Below are 26,106 nucleotides of genomic sequence, written 5' to 3'. Positions count from 1 at the left end.
CAGCTGTACACAGCCCATCTGTAAATAGCCCATCCAACTACCTACCTCATCCCCATACTGTTTTTATTAACTTTCTTTTGCTCTTTTGCACACCAGTATTTCTACTTGCACATCATCATCTGCACATCTATCACTCCAGTGTTCATTTGCTAAATTGTAATTACTTCGCTACTATGGCCTATTTATTGCCTTACCTCCTTACCCCATTTGCATACACTGTATATAGATTTTTCTATTGTGTTATTGACTGTATGTTTGTTTATCCCATGTGTAACTGTGTTGTTGTTTTTTGTTGCACTGCTTTGCTTTATCTTGACCAGGTCACAGTTGTAAATGAGAACTTGTTCTCAACTAGCCTACCTGGTTAAATAAAGGTGAAATGTAAAATAAAAAAAACAATCCTGACCTATCATCTTGACCTATTGATTCCTACTTTATCACCTATTTCACACCACAGTCGCTGGGATTCACATGAAAGCCACTTCCTTTCAAGGACTAAGGGAAGTCTCATAAAATAAAAACGTACCCGATGTTGTGTTCGCTAATTCAAAAGTGGCATTCCTCCCAACCCACGATACATCACTGCTTCACCCATCAGCCATCAAAGTGAATGATGTTTCTCAGCGCTCTCTCTCACTGTCACCGAGAACATGAATAACTAGAACTACTGTTGGCCACAGTTTCCAACCCCACCCCGATACATTAGAAGATATGAGTCACCCCGATACATTAGAAGATATGAGTCACCCCGATACATTAGAAGATATGAGTCACCCCGATACATTAGAAGATATGAGTCACCCCGATACATTAGAAGATATGAGTCACCCCGATACATTAGAAGACCTGTTTCACCCCGATACATTAGAAGATATGAGTCACCCCGATACATTAGAAGATATGAGTCACCCCGATACATTAGAAGACCTGTTTCACCCCGATACATTAGAAGATATGAGTCACCCCGATACATTAGAAGATCTGATTCACCCCGATACATTAGAAGATATGAGTCACCCCGATACATTAGAAGACTTGATTCACCCCGATACATTAGTAGATATGAGTCACCCCGATACATTAGAAGACCTGTTTCACCCCGATACATTAGAAGATATGAGTCACCCCGATACATAAGAAGATATGAGTCACCCCGATACATTAGAAGACATGTTTCACCCGATACATTAGAAGATATGAGTCACCCCGATACATTAGAAGACCTGTTTCACCCGATACATTAGAAGATATGAGTCACCCCGATACATTAGAAGATATGAGTCACCCGATACATTAGAAGATATGAGTCACCCCGATATATTAGAAGATATGAGTCACCCGATACATTAGAAGATATGAGTCACCCGATACATTAGAAGATATGAGTCACCCCGATACATTAGAAGATATGAGTCACCCCGATACATTAGAAGATATGAGTCACCCCAATACATTACAAGATTTGATTCACCCCGATACATTAGTAGATTTGATTCACCCCGATACATTAGAAGATCTGATTCACCCCGATACATTAGAAGATATGAGTCACCCCGATACATTAGAAGATATGAGTCACCCCGATACATTACAAGATTTGATTCACCCCGATACATTAGTAGATTTGATTCACCCCGATACATTAGAAGATCTGATTCACCCCGATACATTAGAAGATATGAGTCACCCGATACATTAGAAGATATGAGTCACCCGATACATTAGAAGATATGAGTCACCCCGATATATTAGAAGATATGAGTCACCCGATACATTAGAAGATATGAGTCACCCGATACATTAGAAGATATGAGTCACCCGATACATTAGAAGATATGAGTCACCCGATACATTAGAAGATATGAGTCACCCCGACACATTAGAAGATTTGATTCACCCCGACACATTAGAAGATATGAGTCACCCCGACACATTAGAAGATATGAGTCACCCCGACACATTAGAAGATATGAGTCACCCCGACACATTAGTAGATTTGATTCACCCCGATACATTAGCAGATTTGCTTCACCCCGATACATTAGCAGATATGAGTCACCCCGATACATTACAAGATTTGATTCACCCCGATACATTAGTAGATTTGATTCACCCCGATACATTAGAAGATTTGATTCACCCCGATACATTAGAAGATATGATTCACCCCGATACATTAGAAGATATGAGTCACCCCGACACATTCGAAGATTTGATTCACCCCGACACATTAGAAGATTTGATTCACCCCGACACATTAGAAGATTTGATTCACCCCGATACATTAGAAGATATGATTCACCCCGATACATTAGAAGATATGAGTCACCCCGACACATTCGAAGATTTGATTCACCCCGACACATTAGAAGATTTGATTCACCCCGACACATTAGAAGATTTGATTCACCCCGACACATTAGAAGATATGAGTCACCCCGACACATTAGAAGATATGAGTCACCCCGACACATTAGAAGATATGAGTCACCCCGATACATTAGTAGATTTGATTCACCCCGATATATTAGCAGATTTGCTTCACCCCGATACATTAGCAGATTTGCTTCACCCCGACACATTAGCAGATTTGATTCATCCCGATACATTAGCAGATTTGCTTCACCCCGATACATTAGCAGATTTGATTCATCCCGATACATTAGCAGATTTGATTCATCCCGATACATTAGCAGATTTGATTCATCCCGATACATTAGCAGATTTGATTCATCCCGATACATTAGCAGATTTGATTCATCCCGATACATTAGCAGATTTGCTTTACCCCGATACATTGGTAGATTTTATTCACCACGATACATTGGTAGATTTGATTCACCCCGATACATTAGTAGATTTGATTCACCCCGATACATTAGTAGATTTGATTCACCTGATACATTGGTAGATTTGATTCACCCGATACATTAGTAGATTTGATTCACCTGATACATTAGTAGATTTGATTCACCTGATACATTGGTAGATTTGATTCACCCGATACATTAGTAGATATGATTCACCCCGATACATTAGTAGATATTGATTCACCCCGATACATTAGTAGATATTGATTCACCCCGATACATTAGTAGATATTGATTCACCCCGATATATTAGTAGATATTGATTCACCTCGATACATTTGGAGATGTATGCATCTGCACAGGTACTGGTGTCAAAGGTTGTGTTCCAAATGGCACCCTATTCCCTTCATAGTGCACTACTTTCCCCAATAGGGATCTTGTCAAAAGCAGTGTACTACATAGGGAATAGTATGCAATTTGGGATGTACCCAAAAAGTCAAGAAGGAGGGCGAGGAGGGCCCTAGGAAGCAGAGGGAGGGAACCCTGCTGTATTTCACGTGTCAGGGCGTGCTGGAAGAAAGAAGACTATCATTTAGTGGAATATTTACGAGCCGCAGGGTTCACGTCTCTGGGGAGGGAGCCTAATAAATTGGAGTTACAGAGGAGATTGTATCTCAAAGAGCTCAAGAAGCTGTCGGTGGTTTTGTCTGAAAGTGGATGTGTTGGGGCTTGTGCTAGAGTGGTGGTGCTAGTGGTGGAGATACGCGGAGGTGGAAGACTACTTGGAATAGTTTGGTTCTAGTGAAGTAATTGTTGTTCAAGGAATCTGAAAGTACATACAGAGAAATTCTTGAGAGAGGGAGTGGAGCAAAGAGAAAGGGCGAGAGGGAGTTGTATTTTCTCTGTCTTATCACATAGTCCACACTGAATCAGAGCATGTCCAGGCAAGTCTCTAACATGTCTCCACATGTCAATGCAACCAATAATGAGTCATTTGGGAGAGTTTGCATACTGTACCATACAGAACATTGATTACAATATACACTGCTCCAAAAAATTAAGGGAACACTTAAACAACACAATGTAACTCCAAGTCAATCACACTTCTGTGAAATCAAACTGTCCACTTAGGAAGCAACACTGATTGACAATAAATTTCACATGCTGTTGTGCAAATGGAATAGACAACAGGTGGAAATTATAGGCAATTAGCAAGACACCCCCAATAAAGGAGTGGTTCTGCAGGTGGGGACCACAGACCACTTCTCAGTTCCTATGCTTCCTGGCTGATGTTTTGGTGACTTTTGAATGCTGGCGGTGCTTTCACTCTAGTGGTAGCATGAGACGGAGTCTACAACCCACACAAGTGGCTCAGGTAGTGCAGCTCATCCAGGATGGCACATCAATGCGAGCTGTGGCAAGAAGATTTGCTGTGTCTGTCAGCGTAGTGTCCAGAGCATGGAGGCGCTACCAGGAGACAGGCCAGTACATCAGGAAACGTGGAGGAGGCCGTAGGAGGGCAACAACCCAGCAGCAGGACCGCTACCTCCGCCTTTGTGCAAGGAGGAGCAGGAGAAGCACTGCCAGAGCCCTGCAAAATGACCTCCAGGTCACCTCATCAGGCCACCTCATCAGGAGCATGCCCAGGCGTTGTAGGGAGGTCATACAGGCACGTGGAGGCCACACACACTACTGAGCCTCATTTTGACTTGTTTTAAGGACATTACATCAAAGTTGGATCAGCCTGTAGTGTGGTTTTCCACTTTAATTTTGAGTGTGACTCCAAATCCAGACCTCCATGGGTTGATAAATTGGATTTCCATTGATTATTTTTGTGTGATTTTGTTGTCAGCACATTCAACTATGTAAAGAAAAAAGTATTTAATAAGATTATTTATTTCATTCAGATCTAGGATGTGTTGTTTAAGTGTTCCCTTTATTTTTTTGAGCAGTATACTATACATGCATACAAACATATAAACATGCATGTGTAGGGTCCCTGTATTGGAATATAATTCTCAGTGGACGGGGAAAATGTGTGTAAAATCCAAATTCTCACTGGGCCAGCTTTGTACGCTACATTGTATTTTATTTATTTATTTGGCATGAAATATTCCATTTTAATATGTGGCCTCTTATAGCCATTTCTCAGGGAGAGCTCTTTACTGCTAGAGATCTAGCAACACACGCAATAATTCTCTACTGCTGAGCTAGACGTGGTGATACTGACAACACTATGGAATGAATAGAATAAAACAGAGACATTTTAATTAAAGAATTTGACAGGACAATCAGCTGTAATTTCTATCAACCTCACAGAATAGTGATGGATATAGGGTAGATCAGTGGTGGCTGTTGGCACCTTAAATATGGAGGACGGCTCATAGTAATGGCTGGAACGGAATAAATGGAATGGTCTCAAACACATCAAACATTTTATTCCATGTTTTTTGATACCATTCCATTCCAGCCATTATTATGAGACATCCTCCCGTCACCAGCCTCCTCTGGTGTATATGTGATTCTATCTGTGTGAAAGAGACATACAGTTGAAGTCGGAAGTTTACATACACTTAGGTTGGAGTCATTAAAACTCGTTTTTCAACCACTCCACAAATTTCTTGTTAACAAACTATAGTTTTGGCAAGTCGGTTAGGACATCTACCTTGTGCATGACACAAGTAATTTTTCAAACAATTGTTTACAGACAGATTATTTCACCTATGATTCACTGTATCACAATTCCAGTGGGTCAGAAGTTTACATACACTAAGTTGACTGTGCCTTTAAACAGCTTGGAAAATTACAGAAAATGATGTCATGGCTTTAGAAGCTTCTGATAGGCTAATTGACATCATTCGAGTCAATTGGAGGTGTACCTGTGGATGTATTTCAAGGCCTAACTTCAAACTCAGTGCCTCTTTGCTTGACATCATGGGAAAATCAAAAGAAATCAACCAAGACCTCAGAAAGATAATTGTAGAACTCCACAAGTCTGGTTCATCCTTGGGAGCAATTTCCAAATGCCTGAAGGTACCACGTTCAGCTCTACAAACAATAGCACGCAAGCATAAACACCATGGGACCACACAGCCGTCATACCGCTCAGGAAGGAGACGCGTTCTGTCTCCTAGAGATGAACGTACTTTGGAGCGAAAAGTGAAAATCAATCCCAGAACAACAGCAAATGACCTTGTGAAGATGCTGGAGGAAACAGGTACAAAAGTATCTATATCCACAGTAAAACAAGTCCTATATTGACATAACCTGAAAGGCCGCTCAGCAAGGAAGAAGCCACTGCTCCAAAACAGCCATAAAAAAGCCAGACTGCACATGGGGACAAAGATCATACTTTGTGGAGAAATGTCCTCTGGTCTGATGAAACAAAAATGGAACTGTTTGGTCATAATGACCATCGCTATGTTTGGAGGAAAAAGGGGGAGGCTTGCACGCCGAAGAACATCCCAAATGCGAAGCACGGGGTGGCAGCATCATGTTGTGGTGGTGCTTTGCTGCAGGAGGGACTGGTGCACTTCACAAAATAGATGGCATCATGAGGGAGGACAATTATGTGGATATATTGAACAACATCTCAAGACATCAGTCAGGAAGTTAAAGCTTGGTCGCAAATGTTTCTTCCAAATGGACAATGACCCCAAGCATACTTCCAAAGTTGTGGCAAAATGGCTTAAGGACAACAAAGTCAATGTATTGGAGTGGCCATCACTGAGCCCTGACCTCAATCCCATATACAATTTGTGGGCAAAACTGAAAAAGCATGTGCGAGCGAGGAGGCCTACAAACCAGCTCTGTCAGGAGGAATGGGCCAAAATTCACCCAACTTATTGTGGGAAGCTTGTGGAAGGCTACCCGAAACGTTTGACCCAAGTTAAACAATTTAAAGGCAACGCTACCAAATACTAATTGAGTCAAATACCAAATACCAAATACTAATTGACCCACTGGGAATGTGATCAAAGAAATGAAAGCTGAAATAAATCATTCTCTCTACTATTATTCTGACATTTCACATTATTAAAATAAAGTGGTGATCCTAACTGACCTAAGACCGGGAAGTTTTACTTGGATTAAATGTCAGGAACTGTGAAAAACTGGGTTTAAATGTATTGGTTAAGGTGTATGTAAACTTCCGACTTCAGCTGTAGGTATTCCTTTGGTCTAGGTGGGAAAGGGCGGTGTGGAGTGAGATTGATATTGCGTCATCTGTGGGTCTGTTTAGGCGGTATGCATATCAACACACACACACACACACACACACACACACACACACACATTTGCACTCACATACACCACATAACATTTAAACATCAAAACTCCATGTACGTTCCATATTCATTGTCTACAATCAATCACATTCAATCAAATGTATTTATAAAACCTTTTTTACATCAGCACAAAGTGCTTATACAGAAACCCAGGCTAAAACCCCAGAGAGCAAGCAATGCAGATGTACAGTAGAAGCACGGTGGCTTGGAAAAAATCCAAAGGGCAGGAACCTAGGAAGAAACCTAGAGAGGAACCAGGCTCTGAGGGGTGGCCAGACCTCTTCTGGCTGTGCCGTGTGGAGATTATAGCACATGGCCATTAAGGCCAGATTGATCTTCAAGATGTATAACCGTTTGTAGATGACCAACAGGCTAAAATAATAATCACAGTGGTTATATGGGGTGCAACAGGTCAGGAGCTCAGGAGTAAATGTCAGTTGGCTTTTCAGAGCGAAGCATTCAGCGGTTGAGACAGTAGGTGCGGTAGAGAGAGAAAAAGGGAAAGAGAGAGAGAGAGGGATGGAGAGAGAGAAAGAGAGAGAGGGAGGGGAGAGGTTCCATAGCCACAGGCAGAACAGCAGAAACTGGATCAGCAGCACGACCAGGTGGACTGGAGACGGGGACAGCCAGGAGTCATCAAGCCAGGTAATCCTGAGGCATGGTCCTAGGGCTCAGGTCCCCAGAGAGAGAGAGATAGAGAGATAGAGAGAGAGATGGGAGAATTAGAGGGAGCATACCTAAGATCACACAGGACACCAGATAAGACAGCAGAACACTAGCCCCCAGCACATAAACTGTTGCAGTATAGATACCAGAGAATGAAACAGCCTTCAGAAAACTCTGAGCCCACCTGAACTCTCTTTACACTCCCATTAATACTTTCTTACAAGGCTTCACGTCCCTGATGCTGTATGGAGGTTGTCATGGGAACAACAAGGAGAGGAGGAAAGGGAGTCTACTCACAGTGACAGTGATTGGCCAGGATGTCTCTCTCTCAAAACAAACCAGTGTTAATCTTTGTCAGGTCACATGGCCCGTAGCTTCCACATAACAGTGGCATTTACATCCAAGCCTGAGTTACCTAGTTCTCTCCTGCTGTAGTAGTGAGAATGATGTAAAGTTCTCTTCTGCTGTAGTAGTGAGAATGATGTAAAGTTCTCTTCTGTTGTAGTAGTGAGAATGATGTAAAGTTCTCTCCTGCTGTCGTAGTGACAATGATGTAAAGTTCTCTCCTGCTGTAGTAGTGAAAATGATGTAAAGTTCTCTCCTGCTGTCGTAGTGAGAATGATGTAAAGTTCTCTCCTGCTGTCGTAGTGACAATGATGTACAGTAAGGGGTAAAAAGGCATTCTGCTCTCATGTCTCCCTGTCAGAGATTCATCACACAGTCTCACCACAAGTACACTACACAGCACTCAACACTACACACTAAACACATCATACCATAGGCCATATAGACACACACACAGAGAGAGAGAGAGAGAGAGAGAGAGAGAGAGAGAGAGAGAGAGAGAGAGAGAGAGAGAGAGAGAGAGAGAGAGAGAGAGAGAGAGAGAGAGAGAGATAAGATTGTTTGCATGTGTGTTTCTCTATGTGTGTCTGTGCTCACATTTGGGTCCACCTTCCACGTGAATTTTTATAAAATTCAGAAGCCAGGGATATCAGGCCTCCTGTATGAGCTTAGAGCCGAACAGATTCTGATACCGTCTTCCTCTTAAATCCTTGTACTTATTTTTAGGCTAAGCAGTTGCCTCAGCTTTTTAGTCTGCATATATTGAATTGCATTTTCCAATATGATCCAAGCCTGTGTTGAAAAAAATAGATGTAGTCAGCAATGTTCTGCATTCCTTGGAGTCGGATATGTATATAATATCTCCCAAACAGCACATGGTTGCATGGGAGGGACGGTTAGATTGAACTCTTCACTGCTCTACAGTGTTTGTGTGCGGGTGTGTACTTTCACTTTTTCGGTTGAGCCCTGCAGCATTGAATGTACAAACCTCATATCCATTCCAGGGGTAATGCAGACTAGCAGATGTTACCACAAAGCAGTGTCTCTATGACACAACCACACCATAATATACATGAGAGGGTGAAAGTGTTCTATATTACTGAGTGTGACAGAGAGAGGGTAAGAATTAAGCAGAGAGAAACTCATAGAGAACACAAAGAGAGACTCATTTTACTCAAGGACATGTTATGAAGAAAGAGAGAGAGAGAGAGAGAGTCACACTCAGTCCATACTGACATAGAGAAAGTAAGAGAAAGAGAGACATCGTGATAGAGAAAGAGTCACACCCTCAGTCCAATCCATACATTAACCTTCCAGCCACATCCCTAGGTGTTGACATGTCAGTGTGGCAGTGTGACACTGGGTTGGCTGGGCGTCTCCTGCTCCATGTCAACCCTCTGTCAGGGCTAATGGCTGGTGACCTCAGGCCTGCTGATATCCCTTATCTCTGCCAACTAATGATATGACGTCAGCCCCTTCCATAGTCCAGACTGTAGCATAGTGACTGCCATATCTCTATTACCATGCCATACATAGCATCCACTGGCAGACTACTCATACTGTAAACAACACATTGTGTTCTCACTCCTTGTAGGCCCTACATGGAAAGTCAAGTTGCCCGTGTCTGTAAAGTAGCCCAATACAAACAGACGTAGGTTACAGCTGAGGGTTCTGAGGGTGATACATGCACACACTCACGCACACCTTCAAATAAAAGAGGAAGCCCACACCTCCATCTAACACCAGACTGTTTTCCAGATGGACACTTCAGGACTCCGGTTGTTGAGGAAAAACAAACTGTTGGTCACTTCAGTACACACCTCATACATGTAAGAACATTTAGGGTTGGTGATTTATAATTTAGGATATATATTAATAATAATCTGTATGTTTTCATGGTGCACTTTAAATGAGCTACAGTATACCACTAGTCCTCATGTAGCTATTTTGGCCTTCTTATTTTGGTCGTCTGCATTTTTGCATCACTGCCTGGTACAGCAACTGCTCGGCCTCCGACCGCAAGGCACTACAGAGGGTAGTGCGTACGGCCCAGTACATCACTGGGGCTAAGCTTCCTGCCATCCTGGACCTCTACACCAGGCGGTGTCAGAGGAAGGCCCTAAAAGACCCCACCCACCCCAGTCATAGACTGTTCTCTCTACTACCGCATGGCAAGCAGTACCGGAGTGCCAAGTCTAGGACAAAAAGGCTTCTCAACAGCTTTTACCCCCAAGTCATAAGACTCCTGAACAGGTAATCAAATGGCTACCCGGACTATTTGCATTGTGTGCCCCCACCCCACCCCCCTTCTAAGCTGCTGCTACCCCCTGTTTATCATATATGCATAGTCACTTTAACCATATCTACATGTACATACTACCTCAATCAGCCCGACTAACTGGTGCCTGTATATAGCCTCGCTACTGTTATTTTTCACAGTTGTTTTTATTTCTTTATTTACCTATTGTTCATCTAATACCTTTTTTTAAAAATGTATTGCACTGTTGGTTAGCCTGTAAGCAAGCATTTCACCGTAAGGTCTACCTACACCTGTTGTATTCGGCGCATGTGACAAATAAACTTTGATTTGATTACAAGGTGTCAACTTGTTCCTTTTTTCACATCTCATAGCTTCCCTCAAAAACAGTTACAGTTAGGACTGAGTGTCTGTGAACACAGAATTCACATCCCTGAACACAGAATTCTGTGAACACAGCAAAATAATAGACAGCCTCAGTTTAGAAGTCGCAGTCAAGGACAGAGAGATCCTCATTGCTGTAAAATATGTTATCTACATTTTAATGAATCATCTCATCATCATGCATCATCAAACAGATCTGTTGCAAGAACCCACACCATCTATTAAATTACATTTCTCCAGTGGTCCATTTAATCAGAATCACGTGTGGGCATTTACAACTGGTGATTGTGTAAAAGATGCGGTGATTAGGCTCTATTATAAGCCGTATATTCTCATCAGTTGTATAGAAAGACACTCCATAAACCATGTATAGGTAGAATGTGTAGACTAATATATACAGCACATATTCTGTATCTATAGACTGTCTATGTATATATTAGTGAGTAACACTTTCATGGTCTCAGGTTGTACATCTTTTAAACAGGACCACCCACACTGACTGGGTCCCCTCTCCAAATGTAGGCCTGTTTTCACAGTCCACTTCTCCCCTAAACCCCCCTCTGCCCCTCTTTCTCCACTTCCCACCATAGCTCGCACTCAAGGTGTTATGGGGCTTGAGTTAGCTTACCCCCAAGGCTGACAGATTTTTAACCCACGAGGGTAACATCTCTTTGGGGTCGGAGCTAATCAGTAGCTCACCACTTTTCTCCTATGCATGACACACACACACACACACACACACACACACACACACACACACACACACACACACACACACACACACACACACACACACACACACACACACACACACACACACACACACACACACACACACACACACACACACACACACACAGAGTCTGGAAACCTTTCTGCAGCGGCTCGCAACTCACTTCACACATCCTGACTTACAGTTTTTCCCAGTTGTTAACACACGTTTGCTGAAACTACACCTCAGGTGCTCAAAACTCTAAAAACAAAACAGTTGGCCAATTTCCCCAAACCCCACAGACATCTTGCAAAATGAAACACAGCAATCAAAATCATGTACTCCCTGCTCAAAATGAAACTCTGCATACAAATGAGACACAAACACGAATCAAATGAATCTAACTTAGTGACAACTGAGATCACACTAATGTGACATATTCAAAACACTACTATCAGAACCTATTTCAGTGTAAAGACTAAGATTTTGTTGTTATACTGTATATTGTTCGTGTGTACTCCAAAAAGAAAGAAACACAAATACAACAATTTTTGTTTTATATTTCAACACAACTCAATACATGTCAAACAGCAAACACAGTAAAAATGCAAACATACAGTAAATATATTTTGCATATGCAAAGGAATAAATACTGTATGTTAGATCAATTGTATGGAATAGAATACAGTAAAATCAAGATCATAGGTCAAGAAGCAAATGCTCCATTGCGAAAACAAAATCCGAAATGTCTGTTGTTTTGTTCCAGCCACAGATTTTCATCAACATCACAGGCAATATTCTCCTTTGCCAGACAGTGGGGGAAATATCTTCTGGCATGACGCATCCACCCCTGACAGGACTCTGCTGGAATGGCACCACAGGCATCCTCCATGGCCTGGAGAAAGGCCATACGTTCATGGGGTTTGCGATCATACACCTTCCACCGCCATGCTGAAAACAACTCCTCAGTGGGGTTGAGAAATGGGGAATATGGTGGGAGATAGAGAACTGTAAACCTGGGATGGTCATGGAACCAGCTGCGGATCTGAAAACATTGTCGCAAATTAGAACATACATTTACTGCTCAGGATCACCTGGCCCTCTCTGCTCTGCCTGAAAAGGTGTTCAGGAAATGAAGGAGATGGGCTTTGTTGTATGGTCTAAGGGTGGCATGGCAGTGGAGAACCCCATTGAGGCTCATAGCTGCTCATATGGTGACATTTCCCCCGCGCTGGCCAGGTACATTACCTCAATAATGGTGTGTTGACCAATGATCTTCCTTCCTCTCCTCCTCATCTTTGCTAAATTGAATCCAGCCTCATCTATGAATATGAGTTCCTGGGGGATAGGACTTGCATCCAACTCCATGATTCTCTGAAATGACAGTAAATACTGTAATTGCTGTATAGTAAAGTTCACTGGCAACATCAATGAGTCTCCAATGTTTCAAGAGTGTAATACTACTACATTAATTACTTGCACACCGTTTATCCTTCACTCGGGGAATTCCTTTCAAATGGGACTGTAGATTTTCTTCATCCGGATATGGAGTTTCTTAAGGATGAGGGTTATGGTTGATAAGCTCCCTCTGATGTTATGGAAGATGGCAGGGTTTTTAATAAACTAGTTGTAAAGGTTGTGCCAAAGATTGAGAATTGTGTGTTGTGTTTTGCCAAATGTTTGTTATAGAATTGCAATCTGAGTGTAAAGTAAAACCTGTGTCAGTAGTACTGTAGATCTGGTGTCTGGTTCTGCTAAACGAGTTAAACGTGTGGGTCATTGTGTCTCGTGGGCCAGTTTTAGTGTGTAAACAATTGGGCAAAAACTACAAAAAAAAAAAAACCTCTCCAGCTGTTGGTCGTGCTGTTTACGTATACTCACACACGTCTGAGAGGTGCTGAAAGGAACAGGAGGAAGCTTTCATGTCACCTCCTCATCAAAGGGTGATGACAGACAAAACAAAGGGGGTGAGATGCAAACGAGGAAACACACAAAGAACCAACACACAGACATACACAAAGATACACATAATGCCCAACAGCTTGGCAGAGTAATGGAGAATGTGATGCAACAGAGTCAGTATTTCTCCCTGGCTGAGGCTTCAAGGGTCGTCAGTGTGATCAGAGTGAGGGGGCGATGGTGGGCAGGCCATGGCGCTGGGGAAAGGTCAGGGGAGCTTTAGGTCCAGTGGGAGAGAGGGGTGCGGGAGAGGGAATGGGGATGGGACAGAGGAGGGAGAGATGGAAAGAGGTAGGCAGGTTGGGGACAGGAGAGAGGGAGAAAGGAAGGGTTGGGGAGAGGAGAGCAGAGAGAGGAAGGGTTGTGGGGAAAACAGGGTAGAGAAGAATAACCATAGGGTAGAACTGAGAAAAGGGTAAAGGGTGAATTGAGAAAGGTGGGAGCAAAAGGAATGAGAGATAAGTTGAAAACAACTGTCCACCCCCCTCCTCTCCTCTCACCCACTGCACAGTAGTTGGTCAGGTCTCTGAGGGACAGGTGACGTTGGGTGAGTGTTTACTGGACATGTGACGCACACCAGAGCAGAGGGAATGTGTGGTACGTCAAATGGGGGGGGGGAGAGAGAGAAACAGAGAGAGAGAGAGACACAGACAGACAGACAGACAGACAGACAGACAGACAGACAGACAGACAGACAGACAGACAGACAGACAGACAGACAGACAGACAGACAGACAGACAGACAGACAGACAGACAGACAGACAGGAAAGAGTTAAGCGAGAGAGTGAGAACAGCAGGCAGTGTGTGTTTGTCATCTGTGTAACAGTAGCCGGGGCTAAGGGGCAAGGGGGATCTATAAAGGAGAGAAGGAGTGTTATATTACCCATGTTCTCCTGCTGCCCCCAGCTACCGTCATGCTCCACTAGGTGCTGATGTCGCTCACTCACGTCCCAACACTCAGACACACACATTAAGACACGGACGCATGCACATAGTTACGAACGCACACACACACACACAAGGACACAGAATCAGACCCACATGCACGAATGTACTTATTGACATACTGTACACACACACACACACACACACACCCCAGCTAGCAATGAGGAATTGGCCCAGAAGCAGCGCTCTTCCGGGGGGCTGGAACTGATTGAATCGGCCCGGAATGGCCTTTGATGGGGAGAACATCGACACCCTAGAGGATGTCCTCAAAATGAATGACTGCCCAGAATCGGCCCAAGTACATCAGGCCGTTTCCGTCTACCGGAATTCAGCTGACTTTTCCGGCATCTTACCAGAATCACCCCAGAAGCGCCCCGATGCAATTTTAAATAAATGTATACAAAATTACCCAATCTAGTGAAGACTGAAACAGGTTTCCTTCTCATCACCCCGAGAACACATCCCCACAGTGAAGCGTGGTGGCAGCATCATGCTGTGGGTATGTTTTTCATCGGCAGGGACTGGGAAACTGTCAGAATTGAAGGAATGATCGATGGAGCTAAATACAGGGAAATTCTTGAGGGAAAACTGTTTCAGTCATCAAGAGATTTGAGACTGGGACGGAGGTTCACCTTCCAGCAGGACAATGACCCTAAGCATGCTGCTAAAGCAACACTTGAGTTGTTTAAGGGGAAACATTTAAATGTCTTGGAATGGCCTAGTCAAAGCCCAGACCTCAATCCAGTTGAGAATCTGTGGTATGACTTAAAAATAGCTGTACACCAGCGGAACCCATCCAACTTGAAGGAGCTGGAGCAGTTTTGCCTTGAAGAATGGGCAAAAATCCCATTGGCTAGATGTGCCAAGATTATAGAGACATACCCCAAGGGACTTGCAGCTGTAATTGCTGCAAAGGGTGGCACTACAAAGTATTGACTTTGGGGTGGTGAATAGTTATGCACCCTCAAGTTCTGTTTTATTGTCTTATTCTTTGTTTCACAATAAAAAATATGTTGCATCTTCAAAGTCGTAGGCATGTTGTGTAAATCAAATGATACAAACCCCCCAAAAATCTATTTTAATTCCAGGTTGTAAGGCAACAAAATAGGAAAAATGCCAAGGGGGGTGAATACTTTTGCAAGCCACTGTAGATAGACAGGTGCCTTTCCAAATCATGTCCAATCAACTGAATTTACCACAGGTGGACTCCAATCAAGTGTAGAAACATCTCAAGGATGATCAATGGAAACAGGATGCACCTGAGCTCAATTTCGAGTCTCATAGCAAAGGGTCAGAATATTTATGTAAATAAGGTATTTCTGTTTTTTGCAAACAAATCTTAAAACCTGTTTTCACTTTATGGGTTTTTGTGTGTAGATTGATGAGGAAAATGTTGAATTGAATCTATTTTATAATAAGGCTGTAAGTTAGGGGGTCTGAATACTTTCCGAATGCACTGTAATACTGTAGTTTTTACTGTAGTATTCTCCAGTATACTACAACATGCTATAGTAAAGTATTACCCATGATTGAGGGATACTACAGTGTGTAGTATAGTATCCTATAGTATATTACAGTTTAGAATTCTGTAGTAAGTACTGTGGTATTCTATAGTAAACTGTAGTATTTCTTCATGTGGGCAACTCACTCTCACATACTCACAATCCAACGCCCTCACATCTCTTTTACCCCCACACAAGCAGGTCTCCTACACTCTGACGCTCATCACCTATTCAACAACACTTACTCCCTCATTCACATATTCACTAAACCACTCTCTCACTAACTCACCTATTCACTTCTTCATTCACCCACTCTCTAGTGTATAACCGCCATAGTCCTGTTTTCTGCTTCACTCACCTCCTCATACTCTCCTAGCTATCTCACTCCCTAGGGCACATGAGAAACACTGCTTAGAGATAGGATGAAAAGATAGAGGGAATGGTCTGAGACACAGAGAGTTGAGGAGAGAGAGATGGAGAGAGAGCCAGAGAGAGGGAGTAAGAGAGAGATAGAGAGAGCGACAGAGAGAGGGAGAGACGGAGAGAGAGAGACGGAGAAAGAGAGTGAGAGAGAGACGGAGAGAGAAGGAGTAAGAGAGAGAGATGGAGAGAGGAGTGAGAGAAAAAGAGAGACAGAGAGAGACAGAGAGAGAGATAGAGAGATGGAGAGAGGAGTGAGAGAAAAAGAGAGACAGAGAGAGACAGAGAAAGAAGGAGTAAGAGAGAGAGATAGGGAGATGAGAGAGGAGTGAGAGAAAAAGAGAGACAGAGAGAGAGAGAAAGACACAACCTGTGTTTATGTTGATTTATTTTCCCTTTCGTACTTTAACTATTTGCACATCATTACAACACTGTGTATATATATACATAGTATGGCATTTCAAATGTCTTTATTCTTTTGTAAGTGTAATGTTTACTGTTAATGTTTTATTGTTTATTTCACTTTTGTTTATTATCTATTTCACTTTCACATACGTTTCCCATGCCAATAAAGCCTTTAAATTGAAAGAGAGAGACGAAGAGAGAGAAAGAGAGAGAGAGAGAGAGAGAGAGAGAAACAGTTCCATGTTCTCTTGCTCAGAAAACATGAAAAAGTGGGCCACAGAACAACAACCCCAATGCATACACGTAGACAGATAGATAGGACTGACAGGACTGTGCATTATACCCAGCATAAATATAGAAGGAACCAGTCTCTCTCCACTGCACCCATATGGACATGACCTCCCTCACTCACGGAGCACATGGTGTTACGCTGAATACCGTCCCCCTCTCAACCCCTCAGCGCTTCCGTCACACTCTACAAATAACTCACACAGGGTCCCCACACCCCTCACAACTTCTCATTGGTCGATACAGAGATGTCAATCATTGTTTACCTGCCCTTGTGACCTTTTATTGGTCGATATGGAGCTGTCAATCATGTCCAAGCCCCGCCCAGCCCTGTGTTTTCTGTTTATTTGTGTGCGTTGTGTGTGCCTCCTGACAGTGCTGTACTGTGCTGCGCTGGCTAGGAAAATGCTTACTGCAGCCGTGACTGTGAAATACTGCACGCTTCCACGGACGGACAAGGGCAAACACTCCTTGTTCAGGGGCTTTAAATCACACAGCACTGGAGGAGGTACACACACACGCACACACACACACCATAAACACACACACACACACACACAACATAAACACACAACATAAACACGTGAGTGCACACATGAGCGTGCACGTACGCACGCACACACACATCCCCACTGCAGAATAGGTGAGAAGGTAATTTTTATGGTCCTGTTGTCCTCCTGTCCCCGTTAATGGTCAGGCCCTCCCTGCACCTGAACATCCTGGACACAGAAACACAGAGAGTGAGGGTCAGTAATTGAAGAGAATCAGTCACTGCTGGACTGAGCTGGACATGGGTGTCCATGAAGTCCTCTATGGGGGCAGAGTTCAATACATGGTTGTATGTGTGTGTTTTGTGTCTGGTCAGGCTCTGTGGAGTAGACAGTGTTAAATGTCTGCCGGGACACGTGGGCATCTATACACACATTAACAACAATAGCTGTGGCAGAACAGTTTGTGGGGGAGACAAAGGTGGGAGACATTTTGTGCATGTGCTCACACACAGAATTATGTAGGCATGCTCGCACACAGGCTGCTGTACATATACACAGGAAGTTCTCTCTCTCCTCTTCTCCTTCCTGTCATCTGCCCAGCCTCTCCCCTTTCCTATCTCCTTTAAAATCTTCCCCTCACCCAATCTATTCTTGTATTCCCTCTCCCCCTCATCTACCCTCTCTCCTCCACCTCTCCCACCGTCTCTCTCTCTCTCTCTGACCTGGCTATTTGCCCTGTGACACTCCCCTCTCTGGCAGGAGGGCCAAGTCCCTGTTCTGTCACTACATGTCATCACCCTCTCTCTTCTCCCTTGTCTCTCACTTTTCACCTCTCCCACCCTCATCTGACTCCCTCATCCTTAGGGCTCAGTCAGGGTGAGAGACAGAGTTATGCTGGTTTGGAGGCAGGGTTAGACAGACGGATTGGATGGATGGGTGGACTAGAGAAAGACTAGAGAAAGGCACAGGCACCAGAGCCTCATCCCACCCTAGCCTCTGTCTGAGACCACTAGACAGACAGGAAGAGAGAGACAGAGAGAGAAATGGAAAACACAGAGAGAACAGCTGGTCTGGTAATGTAATACTGTAGCCGAGTCTAACTCCATGTACTGGGCGATAGTATAGGATAGACTGGGCTAGTCTGGGAGATTGGGGAGGATAGACTGGGCTAGTCTGGGAGATAGGGGAGGATAGACTGGGCTAGTCGGAGATTGGGGAGGATAGACTGGGCTAGTCTGGGAGATAGGATAGGATAGACTGGGCTAGTCTGGGAGATTGGGAAGGATAGACTGGGCTAGTCTGGGAGATAGGGTAGGATAGACTGGGCTAGTCTGGGAGATTGGGGAGGATAGACTGGGCTAGTCTGGGAGATAGGGTAGGATAGACTGGGCTAGTCTGGGAGATAGGGTAGGATAGACTGGGCTAGTCTGGGAGATAGGGGAGGATAGACTGGGCTAGTCTGGGAGATAGGGTAGGATAGACTGGGCTAGTCTACCCCTTGACTGCTGTAACGACAGCCTACCACAGAGCACCATACTACCTAGTACAGAGGATCTCTGTATCTCTGCATGTCCCACCAGAACAGTCTCTTATTCTCTCTCACCTCCCCCCATCTCCCTCTGTGTAACGTGTGTGGGAGACGATCCGTGAAATCCACCTGATAACCAAGTATACCGTTACCCTGCTGCTGCTGTGGAGTCATCACCTGGAGAGCAGTTGGACCTACAGGCAGGAGGAGGAGAGGGAGGAGAGGGAGGGAAAGAGGTGACAGGGTGGCACACAAAAACACAGATGTATCTACATAAACACTAGCTATAGCTGGCATGCCAGAGGTGTTCGGACTGTGTACCATAACTGTCTCTCTCTTCATAAACAGCATTAAAACGATGCAGACCAGGCTATTGAACGTCAGAGGTGTTTTTCTAACAGAGTACCATCATCCCTCTGAGGCTGAACGAATGGCAACAGTAGCAGTAGCTCGCTAGGCTACATGACAGACTCAGAATCCCCTCTCTGGTTATGCGTGACATCAGACACCCAAGCACGTCAGCATGCGTGTACATATGTCCGTAGGATAGACTGGGCACAGCCCCTGCATGGCTTATGAGGAGATGGGTGGAGCAGGGAGTGGGAGGAGGGGTAAAATTACATCACAATACAATTTCATGGAAGTAGTTTTTAAGGTGCTGTAGCCCTTTACTGTGTGCAGAATAATGTTGCCCCCTACTGGTAGAGAATGGGACATGCATGGCTCTAAGCTCTGTTAAAAATACAAATGCCACATTGAATGCTGCTAATGGATTTGTGCCACTCATCTATCCATTTTTACTCCACTTTTTACAACACATTTGTCTCATTGAGATAAAAGTGAGAATGTATTGTTTTAACATGTAACTTCTGCATTTGAAACAGGTTATCACTAGGTTTAAGGTCACATAATAATTCATAATATTTTAAGCGAAAGGGGGATACCTAGTCAATTGTACAACTGAATGCCTTCAAATGAAATGTGTCTTCCGCATTTAACCCAACCCCTCTGAATCAGATATTTAGTATTTGTGTGTGATGTTATGCCGCTTCCTGGCTGTCAGCTGTGGAATGCATTGACGTACAACTGCTATGTTAACTTGACTTATAAATGTCAATCAATGAATCAATGAATCAATCAGCTGAATCAATAAATCAATCGTCATGAATTCCCAATGAAATTGAGTTTAATAGATTGTTAAAAATAAGGCTATGATGCTGTTTTAGCAAACATTTACCAGGAGAAACCACAGTTATGGCCATACGGCTTTAGGGGCCCAGAGAAAGGCCTGGTACATACTACAGACCATCCTCTGGGGTACTGGAGATACACATATGCACACACACACGCACGCACGCACGCAAGCACGCACGCACACCCACACAAACACACACTCAAATGCAAGCCACACACACATGCAGACATCCACCCACCCAAAACGGTGGCAGTTAACAGGGATAGGAACCAAACAATACATAGCAGTGTTCTTTAAAAAAAACATGCATAGCTTAGTACCATGAATGTGTTGTTCTCCTGATCAGTTCACAGACGTTACTGGACTGTTTAGCTTTGATCCTTGTGTATTTTCCATTTTCTATTGACCACGGTTTCATTTTATGGCACCATTATTACTGATCAGTTTGAATATTCTCCTATTATGTTTTTTCCATGTAGAAAGTTACATTCTGAACCACTGAGGCTCAATAAGAAAAATAAATACTGGAATGGCTACAACACGGTATGAATGTTATTTCTTCTGAATTGGAAAATAAACAGGCCGAGGCCTAACCAATCCCAACCCAGTTATTTTTCTTCAAATATATAAAAATGAAACACTTCGGTTTATCGGTTTTTCTGCTTTCAGGTTACAGACACCATCAAAATACAGATTAATTTATAGAAGTGTCTCACAGACAAGTACAAAGAGCACAAAATCAAAAGTAAAAAAAGTTATTTGAATGCATTTGTAAAAACACAAAAACAAATGAAACACAAAGCCAACTTAGTTCTGTGTGGACAATGATTTTTAAGGTGCAACGTAAACACTTCCGTTCATTAATAAATTCCCTGTGAAATATAAAGATTTTCAGAGATGAAACCTTAAAAAATATATATTCATCATCAAATCCTTGCTATTATGACTTTACTTAAAACCCCCAGAGAAGATGCAAATGGTTAATGTTAGATACGAATGACATTTAATATTCTTTTCATACTTCATTTTTTTGGTAACTGGGTACGCCTTGACAGGAATAAATAGTCCGTTACACCTAAAATAGTTAGCACATTTTTAGTATAAGTGTACATTACCACGGACGGGTGTTCTACTTCAAGCGGCCTACATTATGTTTAAAAGTGCCAGGGAGCTCTAGCATGAGGGAAGATCCTAAATTGCAGCAGGAGCACATTTCCCCAAAATGGCGGAACAGAGAGTTTGGCCCAAAATGGCAGAGCAAGCAGACATTTGGACGGAGATACAGTACAAGACTTCCCCATGCAGACTGATACTAACTTCGGCACCGTTACAATACTTCAAAATTGATCTTTTCTCCCCGATTACTTCAAGAAAGTGAGGAAATAAGGAAGGCTTTTTAAAGTATTGGAACATCTCACAGTCCTTTCTGCACACATAGGTACCCAAACTTTGCTCACGTTACCAACACCACAAAGGTAGCAAAAATAAATCTGTTTTGTTCAAAGGTTACGATCTAAAATGCTCGACATGGTAAAGGCGACAGTGAACCCACACACATACAGTCCCATATCATAACTTTACAAAATAAGATATCATCAATTCAGTGCAAAACCACTTAACCATTCCCTTTTGTCTTCTGTTTCTAAACATACAATACTGATGTTCCCTTATTTAATGTCATCTTAAATCAATATAATGCAGTTCCTCATCTCTGTTGACTGTACTGTTATTTTAATTATTTGTTCATCCTGTGCCATTATTGTATGTGCAGTAAATATCATATAAGAAGTTTGCCTCACAGGAAAATGACGTTATTTGATCCTTATTGAACTATGGGAAGTACGTAGCACCTACACATGGTGGTACAGTACATATGTAATAACCTGGCATAATAAGCCGGTCCCTTTAAATTAACTGTCCAGTGTTTCCAGATTTCAATGAAATATGACCTATAATTAATGACAATATGAGTGAAATTGTTTTCCTAGTTTTAAAAATTAAAATAGGTTAAAAAAAGCTGCTTTTCTATGGAATGGTGTGGGCTTACCCCAACAACAGAATGGGGTGGGCACATACCGGTCATTCAAAATATTTATGTGAGTAGACCGCTGATTGGCCAGCTCATCCTCCTCAGGAGGATGACATCATCCTCAATGAGGAAATAGCAAGCATTTTTGAAACGGTCTGTTTGAGATACAAGTTTGAGGTGGGGGTTTTGAAGTGTCAACAATAGTATTTGAGTATGAGTTAACAGAATACAAACTTCTAAAAGTGAGATTTTCACTGGACAGTTACTTTAAAACACTGAGCTGCATTTATACCTCAGTCGACCTCTAGATTGTGCTGCAGATATCTGGAGCAAGTGAAAACAACGGTTTGAAAAGGGCCCGGTGAAGTGCACTGCACTTAAAGAGTGCACTTATCTATCCCATGTGCACTTATCAGGAGTTGACTTCACTACTTCACTTTAACCTTGCCTGGCAAACATTATGGCCCCAAATTAATGGATACATTTAAAACAGACACTAAAAGAATCCTTAGCAACAATGTAGTCATCCACAGTAGTAATAATAATATCAATAATAACAACTTAAAACCTAAGGGAGGGGCATGCGGGGGGGTTGTGTGACCGAGTAGTGATGTGGCAGTCTGTGATTGGCTCACTCCTGGCAGGAAGTGACTTGCCAGACGATGATGTGGCTGCGTTCTGGTTTGGCGGGGGTGGCCTGCTTCATGGTGGGCTCCGATAGGCTGCCATCCACCTCTCCTTCATCATCACCTGTTGAGGAGAGATACGTCATATAACATCATACCCACACACACACACACACACACACACACACACACACACACAACTCACCCATTCTGAAGTCGATGTAGCCTTCTCCTCCACTCATGACCAGGAAGGTTTTGGCAGGTTCAGAGGTCGCCATGTCAGACGACTCAGAGGCAGGGTCATCCGACCCAGAATCCCCTCCGTGTCCGGGGGACGGGATCACCTGACCTGGAACAGGAAGTTAAGTATTGAGTACTTCCTCAGGAAGAAAACTGAATGAAACAGCTAGGGACTGCTTGCGCACAATCATTTGAATTTTCTGTTGCAAAATGTTTCTCGTTGCACACCCTAATGATCACTACCCCTTGCTGCTTACCTGGGACGGCTGCAAAGAACTTGACTGCGTCTCTGTGTCCGTGGAAACACAGCTGTGCCTGTGCCATGGAACAGTAGGGCACGAAGCTGCCTGGCAAAGTGCTCTCCGTGCCCTCCTCACTGAACACCCGCACAGCACCGCCAGGGCGATTTGGCACTGCACCCGCTGTCTTGTTGGCTACAACGTCACAACAACAAGAAGACAACTTTAGAGTTAAAAACAAAACCTATAGAGTAATGATGTCAGGAAAAACTCCTGGCCTTAAATTAAGAATTTCTTAACTGTAATGTTTTGCGCAGTGAATCCATTTAGCTTGTTATCCATCCATAGCAAGCAGCACACTGCAAAGCCTCCATTATAAACTGGATGTTCGAGCCCTGAATGCTGATTGACTGTCAGCCATGGTATATCAGATCCTATACCACGAGTATGACAAAAAAAATATTTGTACTGCTCTAATTACGTTGGTAACCAGTTTATAATAGCAAAAAGGCACCTTGGGTGTTTGTGGTATAGGGCCAATATACCACGGCTAAGGGCTGTGCCTAAGAACAGCCCTTAGCCGTGGTATATTGTCCATATAGCACACCTCCTCGGGCCTTATTGCGTAGATATACCACAAGGCCATGGGTGCACTATGATGACATCACAGCCCAGCTCTTACCTGGAGTAAACATACAAATGACAGCATGTGTCATATGGAACAAGGGGGTGAAACATGACTCAGACAGCAAGAAAAGAGTGATTGTGAAGATGGGAAGAAGACTGAAAAAAGGAGAGGAGAGGAGAGGAGAGGAGAGGAGAGGAGAGGAGAGGAGAGGAGAGGAGAGAGAGAGAGGGAGAGGAGAGGGAGAGGAGAGGAGAGGAGGAGAGGAGAGGAGAGGAGAGGAGAGGGATTAATGGAAAGGATGTTGTAGATAGTAAAATGTCAGTCAGTAACTGCAAGGCCATCCTGAAAACACATACAGTCGACCCAAAGCCAAGGTCACGCTGTAAACATGCTACACTTGGAAAGGAAGGAGTCATTATGAAATGAATGAATGGAGTGAAACGTTTAGAAACAATACAGACAAGTTAAAACTAAAAGACAGGTTATGGGTCGTCAACAGAGCAACAATGACTGTGATTGCCCTGCACAGACAAGGAAGCAGTCAGTTGGGTCTGTCTGTTTGTCTCGCTGCATAGAGAGAAGCAGAAAACTAACTGTTGTCTGTCTGTTTGTCTAGCTGCAGAGAGAGAAGCAGAAAACAAACTGTTGTTGTGCACTAGAGTACAGGAGACTGTTGGACAGGAACACAGGTTAAGGAGAGACCAGAGATCCACTACTAGGATCAGAAACAACAGGCAGGGAGAGACCAGAGACTCACTACTAGGATCAGAAACAACAGGCAGGGAGAGACCAGAGACTCACTACTAGGATCAGAAACAACAGGCAGGGAGAGACCAGAGATCCACTACTAGGATCAGAAACAACAGGCAGGGAGAGACCAGAGACTCACTACTAGGATCAGAAACAACAGGCAGGGAGAGACCAGAGATCCACTACTAGGATCAGAAACAACAGGCAGGGAGAGACCAGAGATCCACTACTAGGATCAGAAACAACAGGCAGGGAGAGACCAGAGATCCACTACTAGGATCAGAAACAACAGGCAGGGAGAGACCAGAACTGACCAAAGAGCACAAACCAGGCCCAAATACACAGAGAGGAGGATAGAGAGAGAGAAGGGTAGAGAGGAAAAGAGGAGAAGATGCAGCTATATGGAACTGACTAGGAATAGAAGCACTAGAGATAGAAAGAGCAAGACAGCAGGAAAGAGTCAAGGAGGAGAGAAAGAGCAGGAGACTTGGAAAAGACAAGATGCAAGAGGGACAGAAGGAGAGAAACAGAGTAGTAAAGAAAGAGAGAAGTCTGGTTAAGAGGGACAGAGGGAGAGAAACAGAGTAGTAAAGAAAGAGAGAAGTCTGGTTTAGCTTGCTGTGTGCTGGAGACTCACCCCTGAGGCCCCTCAGTAAGACTCCATGCTGAGGAGGACCTATAGCTTCAGTGAAAGAGGGAGGAGAGGAGGAGGGATATATGGGGCAGTGGAGGAGTAGAGAGTCTATGAATACCCACTCTCTCTTTTACAGACAGCTAATTGGAGCTGGTTCATTCACTGTATGAGTGTTAATTAAGCAGGTGTACTGAGGCAGCTCAGCAGGACAGCCACTAGCTGGCTCAGCCACAGACATTAAACCCTAACTGTAACCACACTGCTAACCTTATGCCTAACCTTAAATTAAGACCAAAAAGCTCTTTTCTGTTTTCATGACTTTTTACAATATAGCCAATTTTGACTTTGCAGCTGGTCCATCAAGTGGAAATCACTCAATAAACGTCAACCTGCGTGAATGAATGGGCCAAGTTAAGTAGATACACCTTTTCACCATCCAACAACTTCATACAGTGGCTTGAAAAATATTTGTTGATCGTTACGTTGTTATAAAACTTGGTCTTTTGAGGGACGTGAACCTTTTCAAGGGGAAAGGAACAATGAATGAGGGAAGGTGAGGAGAGGAGGCCATCTTAGATGACTGAGATGTAGCTCGTATGGACTTACCTTCTGACAGCGGGATGGAGATGATGACACCATTTCCTGTTCCGACCCACAGTCGGCTACAGGATATCATGAGGGCTGTGATCCTGACGAAGGAGAAGCCCAGTTTACCCGTACCTAGAGAAGGGGAGAGAAGAGAGAACAGGGTCATAACACTGCATAA

General features: G+C 43.5%; 1 protein-coding gene across 7 annotated transcripts in view; it reads right to left on the bottom strand.

Annotated features, from left to right (window-relative positions):
- Positions 1 to 20,167: 20,167 nt before the first annotated feature.
- The window catches only part of LOC106593977 (C-Jun-amino-terminal kinase-interacting protein 4), a 59,388-nt gene continuing 53,449 nt past the window's right edge, over positions 20,168 to 26,106 (bottom strand). For 5 of the 7 annotated variants that reach the window (XM_045720023.1, XM_045720020.1, XM_045720021.1 and 2 more), the window contains 5 exons: positions 25,947 to 26,060; positions 25,344 to 25,388; positions 23,347 to 23,523; positions 23,055 to 23,198; positions 20,168 to 22,973 (listed from right to left, as the gene is read on the bottom strand). In XM_045720023.1, the coding sequence (XP_045575979.1) occupies positions 22,855 to 22,973; positions 23,055 to 23,198; positions 23,347 to 23,523; positions 25,344 to 25,388; positions 25,947 to 26,060 (599 nt within the window). In that variant the 3' untranslated portion in view covers positions 20,168 to 22,854. The remainder of the gene's footprint in view (positions 22,974 to 23,054; positions 23,199 to 23,346; positions 23,524 to 25,343; positions 25,389 to 25,946; positions 26,061 to 26,106) is intronic. The other 2 variants (XM_045720022.1, XM_045720026.1) reach the window with 1 other exon arrangement.

Source organism: Salmo salar, chromosome ssa06, assembly GCF_905237065.1.
Source record: "Salmo salar chromosome ssa06, Ssal_v3.1, whole genome shotgun sequence".
NCBI classification, from domain to species: Eukaryota; Metazoa; Chordata; class Actinopteri; order Salmoniformes; family Salmonidae; genus Salmo; species Salmo salar.
Note: the sequence above shows the minus strand (reverse complement) of the source record. Positions and strands in the feature narration are given on the sequence as shown.